Source organism: Homalodisca vitripennis, chromosome 5 (assembly GCF_021130785.1).
Source record: "Homalodisca vitripennis isolate AUS2020 chromosome 5, UT_GWSS_2.1, whole genome shotgun sequence".
NCBI classification, from domain to species: domain Eukaryota; kingdom Metazoa; phylum Arthropoda; class Insecta; order Hemiptera; family Cicadellidae; genus Homalodisca; species Homalodisca vitripennis.
The window spans coordinates 51,644,466-51,657,327 of record NC_060211.1 but is presented as its reverse complement, the minus strand read 5'-3'; the positions used below and the strand labels follow the sequence as shown (position 1 = coordinate 51,657,327).

Below are 12,862 nucleotides of genomic sequence, written 5' to 3'. Positions count from 1 at the left end.
ATAGTAATCTTGTTCTTAATGACAGCAAAACACAGCAACTTATATGGAAAGGCCGAAGAACCAGTGACTACTATGGCCTACCACAAATAGCTCAAGATAACGAAGCAAAGTACCTCGGCATTATAATAGATGACAAGCTATCTTGGAATCCACACATTGACGATCTCTGTAGTAAACTTAACTCCAGTATTTATGCTCTTAAAAGAGTAAAAAGTTCTTGTCACCAAGATACTACCAGGACAGCATATTTCTCTCTAGTTGAGTCTCACCTGAGGTATGGATTATTAGCATGGGGCAACTCTTCACCAAGAAACAGAGACCGTGTTCTAGTTCTGCAAAAAAAAGGCTATTCGAATATTAGCAGAACTGACTCCTCACGAGTCATGCCGTCAGGCCTTTGAAGAACTTGGAATCCTGACAGTGGTCTCACTCTATATTTGCGAGGCCACCTGCTACACAATAGCTCAGAAACCTGACCACCTAGGTAACAATCATAACTATAACACAAGAAACGCATAAGACTATGTCCTACCAACGCACCACCTCACTCTGTTTGAAAAGAAACCTACCTACATGGGAAGAAAACTTTTCAACCAACTCCCAGAAGATCTGAAGAGACGTAGAGAAGACAAGAACTTCAAGACATCGCTCAAGACCTGGCTGCTACAGAAATCTTTTTACACCCTAGAAGAATTTTTCAATGCCTGACTATTTATGGTAACTTTTCTGTACCATATATAAACTTAGCTTCATTACCTTTTTTCAACTCTAACTGTTACCTATTTATATCTTCTTGACTGATTTCAACTAAGCTATTATTGTATATCCAATTTTAAGATATGAAATGTACAAATCTTTAATAACGACGCCATTACTGTTCTCTATGTTCATGTAAATAAAGAATTTTGATTGATTGATTGATATTTTACTATTTGCACTATGACTGTTTTTGGTGGCTGGTTGAAAGAAAAACAAAATTTATTTCACTAAATTTAATCAATTCTTTTTATTATTTTTCCAGTCTTTGTACAATATAACACTGGAATCCCTAATCTTTTTGAAGTAGTTCCTTCAGTATGATCAACCACAGTAACAGTAGGATTGTGTTGTCTCTCATCATTTGTAGTAGTTATGCCTTCTTCACATTTAGTGGTGGGTGCTTTTAAATAGACGGATTTCACAGCGAATTTATGAACTGTTCTGACATGCTTAGCTAAATGTGCGTTCTGTCCAAAGCTTTCAAAACAAATCTTGCATTGGAATGGTTTCACACCAGTATGTGTTCTTTCGTGTCTTTCCAGGTTAGATTGTTGCACAAACGTCTTTGTACAAAATCGACAGTGGAAAGGTCGCTCGCCAGTGTGGAGTCGAACATGTTTGGTCAAGTTTGCCTGCTGTGTGAAGCGTTTCCCACAGTACTGGCAAGGGTAGGGACGTTCGCCGGTGTGAATTCTAATGTGTTTCGTGAGATTTGCTTGCTGAGTGAAGCGCTTTTTACATATATTACACTGATAAGGTCTTTCTCCAGTGTGGGTTCTCATGTGTTTCCACAAATTGGGTTGTTGTGAGAAAGGTTTCATACAAATATTACACTTGAATGGTTTCTCACCGGTGTGGATACGTTCATGAGTAACCAAGTTAACAACCTGAAACAGAAAAAAGATGAAGATTGTCTATTCAACTATTAAAAGAGTTAGACACCAACAAGAAATCAAGTGTTTTTAAAAGCTGTTACAGCACTTGTCAAAAATTAAATAAACCAAAAATCTATATATTTTTTGCTATTTAAAAAGCCAATAAATAAAGTAATGGAAATTTATACTCCATTACTGTAGAAGCACTAACACAATTCATCCAGAAAATAAAGGATTTTAGGTCAAGTATTCAGCAGATCACAAGTAGTGTTCAACTGCGTTTCGAATATCAACTTGGCACCTGCGAAACCGTGTACTTTACTATCTTAAATTTAAATGGAATTTTAGAACTCTTACTTAATCCAATATATATACAGCCACATCTCTTAGATAAGTGTCAAGTGAAATGTATTTTAAAAAGTGGTTTTGCTATTTAAATGTAAATTAAAAGTATAATGTTTGCAAAATGATATTTTGTTTTTGAGGGCCGTCTGATGTTGGACATTTCAGTATGTTATAATAAAGTACAAACTTTTGACTGTACATCCTCTTTAAAAAATAAAGATTCACCTTTAAGTAGCTCTCTAATATCAGAATACAGATTTTTTCTACATTTTGATATGTAGTTCCACTGAATGAACTTCTATTTAAATCAAACTATACTGTATACTCACATAATAAAGCAAAAAACACATGTTTACTACAGTATGAGGTACAAATTGTGAAATATAAATTTAATTTTTTGCTTGGCCAAGATAACAGCACTTTCCAGCTATACATAAATATAAAATTTGAAACTGCTCAATATAGTGGAAACTGACAGGCCGACCAACTGGACATGGTGATAATTCTTCAATCTAACATAGAGAGCTGCCTTGCCTTGGTCACCCGTAATGGCCCCCGAGCTCAGACAACAATCCCCTAAGTGACCTACTCAGTTCTAAAGGTTAAGAAGTGTACAATTTCCATGTAAATTGGTGGACACTATAAATTAGCCACATTGGTACCAATACTATCGTGGTACTTTACACTACTAGCCATTCATCATGACTGCTTCAGTAATAATGTTAGACAATGTGTTAAGTATAAACAGTTCAATTTCCGTGTAAATTGGTGGACATTATAAATTAGCCACAATGGTATTAATAACATCACTGTGTCATACACTACGAGGTGGTATCAGAATGTTCGCGGACTTCGGTTTTTTTGGCTATATAAGCTGGCGTGCCAGTAGCCTCAGCCGCAGAGTCATTGTGCGAGTTCTGTTGTTGTGAGTGGTCAGCTTATGTCTACAAGTTGTATAATTATCATTATATCATTACATAACAATTTTTGTGATGACTAATAAATTAAAGAAACGGGATTGCATCAAGTTTTGCTTTAAACTTAAGATATCACCAACTAAACTTTTGCAATACTTCAAGAAGCTTTTGAAGAACATTTACTGAACAGAACACATGTTTTTAAGTGGTACACTCGTTTCAAGGGTAGCAGAACATGAATTGAAGATGATCATCGTTCAGGACAGCCTACCACGAGCAAAGCAAATGAAATTGTTGGGAAAATTTGACACCTCATTCATGAAAACCGTCATCAGACAATAAATGACTTATATAGTAGTGTCGGTATTAGCTATGGAAGATGTTAAGAAATTTTAGCTGAAAATCTACGTATGTTGTCAACAAAATTTGTGCTCTGGCTTTTGAGTGTTGAATAGAAACAGTGTTGATGTGTGCAATGATCCCACATTCATATCCATGACCATAACTGGTGATGAAACTTGGTTTTATGGATTCAGAAACAAAACAGCAGTCATCAGTGAGAAACAGTCTACAATCACCAAGACAAAAAGCAAGACAAGTAAGAAATGCAACAAACCAATGCGCGTGGTTTTATTGACATAAAGGGCATTGTCCATTGTGAGTTTGTGGCACCTAGTGTTACAGTGAAGTCTGATTTTTACTGTAACATTTTGAGGTGTTTGAGGGAAAATGTTCGTCCAAAAAGGCCTGATTTGTGGAAAGACAAAAACTGGCTATTGCATCACGACAATGCTCCAGAGCTCACGATTCCATGAAAACAACACAGTTTTTGACCAAAACCAACATAGCTACCGCTCCATAACCTGCCTATTCGTCAGCTTTAGCTCCTTGTGACTTTTATCTCTTCCCTAAAATGAAAATGCATATGAAAGGTCACCGTTTTGACAGTGTTGAAGACATAAGAAAAAAACGCAGGAAGTTCTCAACAGCTTTCCAGAAAAGTTGTTATATGACACTTTCCAGTAGTTGAAAAAACACTGGGTTCTTTGTATCAACTCAAATGGGGCTTATTTAAAAGAGTACAACAGCCAATAATAGGCCAGGTAAGAAAACAAAAATTAGCAGACCTTGTCAGATAACTTTCTGATACCACCTCATACTATTTGTAAGGAAGCCAAAATTGATCAGAAATATAATTGGCTATTACATTTAAATATCCAATACTTGGATAAAAAAAATTGATTTAGAAATAATTCTACAAAATTCAAATATTGAAATTATTTGTTTAAATGACCATTGGTTGAGTAGGGATAGTGTTACCATTTTAAATGGTTTTCTAATTATACTCTGGCACATTTTTATTGTAGAGATAGAGATTATCAGGAGGCTCATGTATTCTTTTGAAGAATAATTTTGAATTTAAAACCAGAGAAGATCTGTGCATTTATAATTTGGATTCAGTTTTTGAAGCTTCATGCATAGAAATAATTAATTTAAAAAGGCCTATAATTACCATTTCTAATTAGAGAGTGCCAGAAGATTCAAATTTCAAATTATTTTTAAATAAGCTTGAGGCTTTGTTAAAACTTTTAGGTAAAGAAAACCATGTAAACAATGTTTATATTGCATCAGACTTTAATGTAGATGTAATGGAAATAACAAATAAACCACAACAGAAATTTGAAAATTCCTTTCTCTGATTGAATCATACGGCTTTAAAACACATTTTGCATCACTAAGTAGGGTTACATTTAATACAAATTCATGTATTGATAATATTTTAACTTTTAAATTTAAGTCATCCTTTGAATCTCAGACAATGAATTTGGAATTGGGTTTGTCGGATCACAGGGGAGTCTTTTTAGATATTTCTAAAGATCTTATTTCCGATAATGACAATACTAAACTTGGAGTAAAAAGACGGATTTTTTTTCTAAAAAAGCTCTTTATAGATTTAGCAGTAGATTAAAAGACACTAAGTGGAATGTTTCAATTAATTTTACTTTTGCTGACAACTGTTCCTTTAATTGCTTCCAAAATATATTTGAAGAATCATTTCCATTAAAATTCTCTGCTAACAAAACCAAACAATCCAAAAATAAAACATGGATAGCAAAAGGAATTCAAATTTCAAGCATTAAAAAGAGGGAGCTTAGTAAATTAGCCAAACAGTCAAACAATCTAAATTTTATAAATTATGTAAAAAATTATTAAAAAATGGACAAATGTCTGTAATAAATCCAAGCAAATGTATAATTCTAATTTCATAAAAGAGTCTGAAAATAAAAATAAACCTGCTTGGCATGTAGTTAAATCCGAGCTTAGATGTAAGAAATCAATCAACAATTTTCCTGATGTTGTGTTGGATAGTGGTAGGGTTATTAAAGATGGAAAGGAAATTGCACAATTCTTCAACAAAAAATTTTCAGAATTGGCCAGAAATTAAGGCTCGACCTTGTGAACAAAAAGCCCTACACTTAGCACAAACTGATCTTGAATATCAATTTTTTTAAGTTTAATTTTGGTAATGTGTCATCAGATGATGTTGTTAAAGTGATAAAATCATTAAAAAATAAAAAATCATCTGGGTGGGATGAAATATGGTCAAAAATGTCTGTAATAAATCCAAGCAAATGTGTAATTCTAATTTCATAAAAGAGTCTGGACGTAATGAAACATGTAATGTATGGTATAGCTGTTCCTTTATCAGTTTTAATTAATCAATCACTCAAAAATTGTAGTTTTCCAAAAAATTTGAAATGGGCTGAATTAAAACCACTCTATAAAAAAGGGCAAAAACAAAATCCAGATTATTATACTGCATCCAGTTTCAATACTGCCATCATTTTCTAAAGCACGAGGTCTGTCCAAAAAGTATCCGACCGCCGACTAGTAGACAGCCGCGGCGTAACCGACGGGCTCGAACCGGTTATTGAAGGGGAGGGGCGAGCCTACTCCTTCCCATATTAGGCATTGAATACGATCTGGTCACTCAGTGAGTCACAGCGCTCTGTTCCGTACAGTACTGCCGTGTGTGTGCGTCGCATTTCAATATGACTGAACGTGTTGAGCACCGCATTTGCATTAAATTTTGCCAAAAACTTGGCCATTCAGCATCAGAGACGATTACTATGATACGGAAAGTTGATGGTGACGTATCTATTGGCGATACACAAATAAAAGAGTGGTTTAGGCAGTTTAAAAATGGCCACATATCAGTGGAGAGTGATGACCGATCTGGCAGGCCTTCAACAGCCAGAAACGCTGAAAATGTTGAACGTGTTAATGCAGCAATTAATGAAAACCGTCGATTGACTGTCCGAGAGCTGGAAGAAGATTTAGGAATACCAAAATCGTTAGTTTGTAACATTTTACACGAAGATTTAAAAATGAACCGTGTTTCGGCAAAATTTGTTCCTCGGCTACTGACAGAAGACCAAAAGAACTGTCGACTTGAAATCGCACAGGACAATCTGGATTTGATAAAAAATGACCCAGGGGTATTTAAAAAAGTTATTACTGGTGATGATTCATGGGTTTATGGTTACGAGCCTGACACAAAGTCTCAATCTTCACAGTGGAAACCTCGCGAAGAGCAACAGCCGAAAAAAGCAAGACAAAGTCGAAGCAATGTCAAGACAATGCTGACAGTTTTTTTTCGACCAGGACAGCATTGTTCATCATGAATATGCTCCAAGAGGCCAGACAGGGAATAAGGAGTATTATCTTGAGGTCCTAAGGCGGCTACGAGATGCAGTGCGAAGGAAATGACCTGAACTGTGGACAAGTCGTGACTGGATCCTGCACCACGACAACGCGCCAGCTCATTCCTCAAATCTTATTCAACGTTTTTTTGGTCAAACACGACATCAACCAATTACGACAGCCTCCCTACAGTCCTGACATAGCTCCTTATGACTTCTGGCTATTTCCGAAATTTAAAATTCCTTTGAAAGGAAAAAGATTTGACGATGTCGAACAAACAAAACAAAATACGATGAAGGACCCGTTAGCCATTCCGCAAAATGAATTTAAGGAGTGTTTCTTGAAGTGGGAGGAGCGTTGGAATAAGGTAGTGGCTTGTGGAGGGGAGTACTCTGAAGGGGACCAGATTGCCGTTGCCGCCGAGTAACGTCAGTTCATGCCAGACGTCAAGGTCGGATACTTTTTGGACACACCTCGTATTTGAAAAATTAGCACTTTAAACCAAATTACAAATTTTTTGGAATCTAATTCAATTTTGACTTGTGATCAATTCGGATTTAGGAAGGGTCACAATACATTAGGGGCCATTAATAAACTTGTAAATGAGGTGTCTTGGGCTTTGGATGGGTCACAGAGAACCATGGGTGTGTTCTATGATTTGTCCAAGGCTTTTGATTGTGTGAACCATAATTTCCTTTTAAAAAAGCTTAAACTGTACAGTTTTTCGAATAGATCAATCCTGTGGATTGAATCTTATTTAGTTAATCGATTTCAAAGAACTGTAATTTTTGTAAATAGTGTAAAATCTAAATCTCATTGGGAAGAAATTAAAGTGGGCGTTCCTCAAGTGTCTATTTTGAGACCTCTACTTTTTCTTCTGTACGTTAATGATTTACCTAAAAATGTTTCACCAAAAATTATATTATATGCAGATGACACAACCGCAGTTGTTAAAGCCGACTCTCACTTTCAAATGGAGAATAAATTAAATCAAGCTTTTTATGAATTGGCATACTGGTTTCAGGTTAACGGATTGAAATTAAATCAAGAGAAAACTCAACTACTAAATTTTCGGCACAATTAAAGGAGGGCTATAATAAGGATGTGATTTTTCATGGCCAGCAAATAAAATTATGTGATAGCGTAAAATTTTTAGGTATTGATCTGGATATAAACTTTTCTTTGAAAAAATGTATTGAAAATATTATTAGCAGATTGAACTCGGCAAGTTATCAAATGCTAGTGTTGCGAAACTCAAATAATTTGGAAACTAGAATAATAATTTACTACTCTTTCTTTTTTTCAATAATTCAATATGGTATTGAATTTTGGGAGTCATCTTCTGACTTCGATAAAGTTTTTAAGATAAAAAAAAAACTATAAGATTAATGACCTTTTCATCATTTAGAACTTCTTGCAAACCCTCCTAACAGTACAATCAAACTTTGAAAGCTTATCAAGTGATAACTTTGATCATAATTACAATACAAGATTTAAAGCCAATTTTCAATATCCCATATCTATCGACTATCAATATCTATTCTATCGACTGCACCTCATAGAAAAAACTCCAATACACATGGCAAAAAAACTATACAATAAGTTACCTCAAAAATATAAACATTTAACCCTTTCCGGGCCAGAACCAAATATGAGATGTTGCAAAATTTTTTCACATCTCATATCCTCTTGTAACTAGTCAAAATTGCCAGGCTAAAATTAGCAATTTTGCAATCTCTTAGATTAAAATTTATAATTTTTCATAAAAATTAGAGAATGACCTAAAAGTTGCACCAAATTACTCATATAGATATATACTATCAAAAAAAAAATATATATATAAATGTAGTTTTAAGTAATTTAAATTAAAAAAATAATGCTTTAATAGATTACATAAACAAATTTTATTTTTTAATTTTTTTTGGAAATAACTAAAAAAGGAAAAATAATTTTACAGTGGGAAGTTATTTTATTATATTGTACATTTAGAAAGGAACAACCATAGAAAATTGTGTTATTTCTCTTATAAATAAATTTTTATGACAAATTTTGTATAAATACGCATAATGTAGAGTCCCGATAGTTCGAGTCTCGATAGTCCGAGGTTCCGTTAAATCCGAGCCAACCATGTAAAAAAATAAAATGTGATATTGACATATTTGTACAACACACTCGAGCGCATGTCTGTAAACTGAGTGCTAGGCTACTTGGAGAAGCCGGCAGCCTGACTCATCAGTGCCACTTCATTTGCATCGCCCCACCCCCACCCTATTGTCAAGGCCACGGAACATCGCGCCCCGTATTGTCTAAAAATAAATCAGTCCGTTGCTCATCACGTTCGACTGCGGTACGGTTGTTCTAGATTACGATCGCAGTGCGCTTACCCGTCTGTTATTTACAACGTACAGTACTTATTGTCTAAATATTAAGTTTTAGTAAAAGTATTTTCTGAAGTGTTTATGTGTTCATTGTACAGTGAACTATGAGTTCAAAAAGTAAAAGCAAGTTTGTAACGATAAAAACAAAACTAGAAGCTCTTAAAAGACTTGATAAAGGTGAAACGTTAAAAAAAATAGCTGCCGAGTACGGAGTTGGTGAAGTGACAGTTGGTGACTGGCGAAGGAATCGCGATAAAATTGAAAAGTTTGCATCAGAAAAGTGCTCGGAAAAGTGTACTAAAGAGCGGAAGTCTATGAAGAAAGCAGAGTATGAAAAAACTAGTGAGGCCCTATTTTTATGGTTTTGTCAACAAAGAAACAAAGGTTGTCCTATTTCCGGACCTATTTTACAGGAAAAGGCATTGTACTTTCGCAATGAAATCAATGAAGGTGAGGAAGATTTTACGGCAAGGATGGCTTGACCGTTGTAAAAAACGTTATGGCGTGAGGCAGTTAGAAATTTGTGGGGAGAAACTTTCGGCGGATTCCGAGGCAGTTGTTCAGTCTGTGAAAAGTTAAAAAAATCTTATTAAAAGTGAAAATTTAACACCTGATCAGATTTACAACTGTGATGAAACTGGTTTGAATTTTAAAACTTTGCCATCAAAAACTCTAGCTTCACGGGAGGAAAAAGCTGCTCCAGGTCACAAAAAAAGCAAAGAGAGACTGACTGTGCTAGATGCTTCAAACGCGTCGGGAAGCCATAAATTAAAACTAATTGTCATTGGCAAGTCTGCTAAGCCTCGTGAGTTTAAAAACATGTCTATTTCAACGCTTCCAGCAACTTATACAAACCAAAAAAACACATGGATGGACAAACAAATGTTTAAAAACTGGTTTTTTAGTGAATTTGCTCCTGAAACCAAAAAGTTTTGAAGAAAAGCAACCTACCCTCTAAAGCCATCTTAACACTTAATAACGCAGGATCACACCCAGATGAAGGGGAACTGCAATGCGATGGCATTCGCACGATGTTTTTGCCACAGAACGTGACCAGCCTCATTCAGCCTATGGACCAAGGCGTACTTGAAACTTTGAAAAAAAAGTACAGACGCCGTTTGTTGCAATCAATGTTTCAAACAATTGAAGGAGAGGCAACCATAAAAGATTTCCTGAAAAAAGTCACAATCAAGGATGTAATTTATTGGATCGCTGAAGCTTGGAGCGAAATTAAACCAGAAACAATCCAGAAATCATGGAAGAAAATCGGAGTGTGTAAAATTGAAAATGATGATGAAGATGACGATCTTCCGTTAATAAATTTAATAAACAGACTTCCTGGTTGCAATGGGACAAATCAAACTGATATTGGAGAGTGGATGAGTAGGGACGAACAGTTAGAGACAACAGACGACACCATAGTTGAGATGGTCACAGACATGACAGCGGACGGGAGTGAGGAAAAAGAAAGTGTGCAGGAGACAGACCCGGCAATGACTCACAGCGACGGCTACGCGGCACTGGATGCGGCCCTGCGCTACGTAGAGCAGCAAGCAGAGGCGACAGCGGCAGACACGTTATTGCTTCAGCGGTGGAGACATGGCTGCCCGCAAACGCTGCAGTGTGGTGAAACAAAAAACTCTAGACAGTTTTTTTAAGTAAACATTGCATCTTTGGACCTCTGTAAGTAATTTCTTAATGCTTGTATTTGTAATAAAAGCATATTTCTTTTGTTTGCCTTCAGTTCTAATTATAACCCAATTTTTCTCAAAGTGTTCCGTATAATTCGAGTTCTTCACAATTCGAGGTACATTCGGTCCCATTCACCTCGGATTACCGGGACTCTACTGTAATTGTACTTCACAACATTTTATAAGTGTTAAAGCAACTGACTCTTACATTGCAAGAAACTTAAAATAAATATTTACATTATGGATGTACCGGTAAACAGATGGTTGTAGGATCCATAAACAGTTTCAATACAGTTAAAAAACACTATTTACCAAGAAATATTTACACAATTTTATTTGAAATTTATTTACACTTTTTCTATTTACAAAATGTGCTATTTACAATTTCACTCCCGTGATATAGCAAATTGTCAGTCATTGTAACTACTACACACAATAGCTACGCACGTAACAATTAACACTACTAATATTTACAACCACAAAATAAAATAATGAAGAAGAATCCAGCATACAATAATACGATTACACTAAAGCATAAAGAATTAACAACAAAAGATCGAGTCAGCTGATAATGTCACGTGACAATTACAAAATAAAAATGCATAGACCTCCAAAATAAAAATGATATTCATATTAATTATCTACAAATATACCAGGGAATAAAAAAACATAAAACTTTAATCATTTGACATCGTATTTATTTAAGAAAACGACGAATATCAAGGAGGCTATATATTGCCACCTGGCACTTGTCGCATATGTCACCGACGGCAATATTTTGCCGCCTGGCATTTTTCAGAAGCGATCTATAGTGGCAATATATTGCCACCTGGCCCGGAAAGGGTTAATCCATTCAAAAACATTTAAAAGCAAACTAACAGATTTTTTGTCGGAAAACCTATTATAGTATTGATGAATATTTGATGGATCCTGAATTTTAAAATTGTATTTTAACATAGATTATATTAAATTTGTTACGCTGTCTTGACCTCTTATATGTATATGTGAATGGTAATGTGCATATGTATGAAAGTGTATGTGTATGTATCATTATTGCATTACCTTATGACAATGTTACCTGTTTCTATAGCAATGCTACGTATAAACGTTGATGTAACAATAAAGACTGATTTTGATACTAGCCAATCATTGTGATTCCTTTGACAATGTGTCAAGTATAAAAGAGTTCAATTTCCTTGTGAATTGGTGGACACTATAAATTAGCCACAATGTTATCAATACCATCATTGTGTCTTACACTACTAGCCATTCATTGCGATTGCTTCAGTAATAATGTTCCACAAAGTGTAAACAGAGTTTCAATATAACAAATCGTAAGGGTACAAAGAGAATTTGTTACATTGGGAAACTGTACAAACTCCCATATTGAGTTGAATGGGATTTAACTGTCATAATGATGTCATTAACATGTATAAACAATGAAAATTTTGCAGTGCATTATGACAAATAAAAACTTACATGTACATACTTTCTTAGTCGATTTATATGTTCTAGGTGTTAAAGAGTTTCTTATTCAATTTAGTAACTTCTATTCCTCTTTATACTATTTTGAACTCATTAGTTTTTACATAATTAAATAAACTTTAAAAACTCAACAACAGTTTACATCAGCAATAGTTGTACAAGTTTGTGTTACAATGCATCATTCTTTATATCTACTATAATTTTGATATAAATTATAACAATTTTGAACACTGTAAAAACAAATATATGTTGTGACAACTTAAAATGAATGTTTAAAAATATTACTCAATCATTAGAGACAACATGCGTTACACTCTTACCTGTGTAAAAGTTTTAGGGCACATCTTACAAGAATAGACACCTTTTCGGGTAGGTTTCTGTATCGTCTTGTTAATCTCTGTTTGAATATTTTGTTGAGAATAACTTTCGGAATAAATCTCCTGGTAACCTTCAGAGCAGACGTCTACTTCGACTTTAACATCACCCTGCATGCCGTCGTACATCACGACTTCCTCAGAGACTGGCAATATCGGTATAAACGTCATATCTGAAGAAGAATCCAGAATAACAGTACACACAGTGTCTTGCTCTTGTTTGAAAATGACTTCTCCCTGCAGGATATGAGCACTCTCTACGCAAGGGCTAATCACGTTACTATTTGATATGTTAGTGTCCTCGCCCATCATAATAGAGTAATTTATCCCGAC

General features: G+C 34.9%; 1 protein-coding gene across 1 annotated transcript; it reads right to left on the bottom strand.

Moving 5' to 3' along the window:
- Nucleotides 1-977: 977 nt before the first annotated feature.
- Nucleotides 978-12,841, bottom strand: LOC124362177 (zinc finger protein 501-like). The gene is made up of 2 exons (XM_046816431.1): nucleotides 12,476-12,841; nucleotides 978-1,646 (listed from the first exon to the last, which is right to left on the bottom strand). The coding sequence occupies exons 1-2, from the start codon at nucleotides 12,839-12,841 to the stop codon at nucleotides 993-995; spliced, it is 1,020 nt and encodes a 339-aa protein (XP_046672387.1). The 3' UTR covers nucleotides 978-992.
- Between the last annotated feature and the right edge of the window lie 21 nt (nucleotides 12,842-12,862).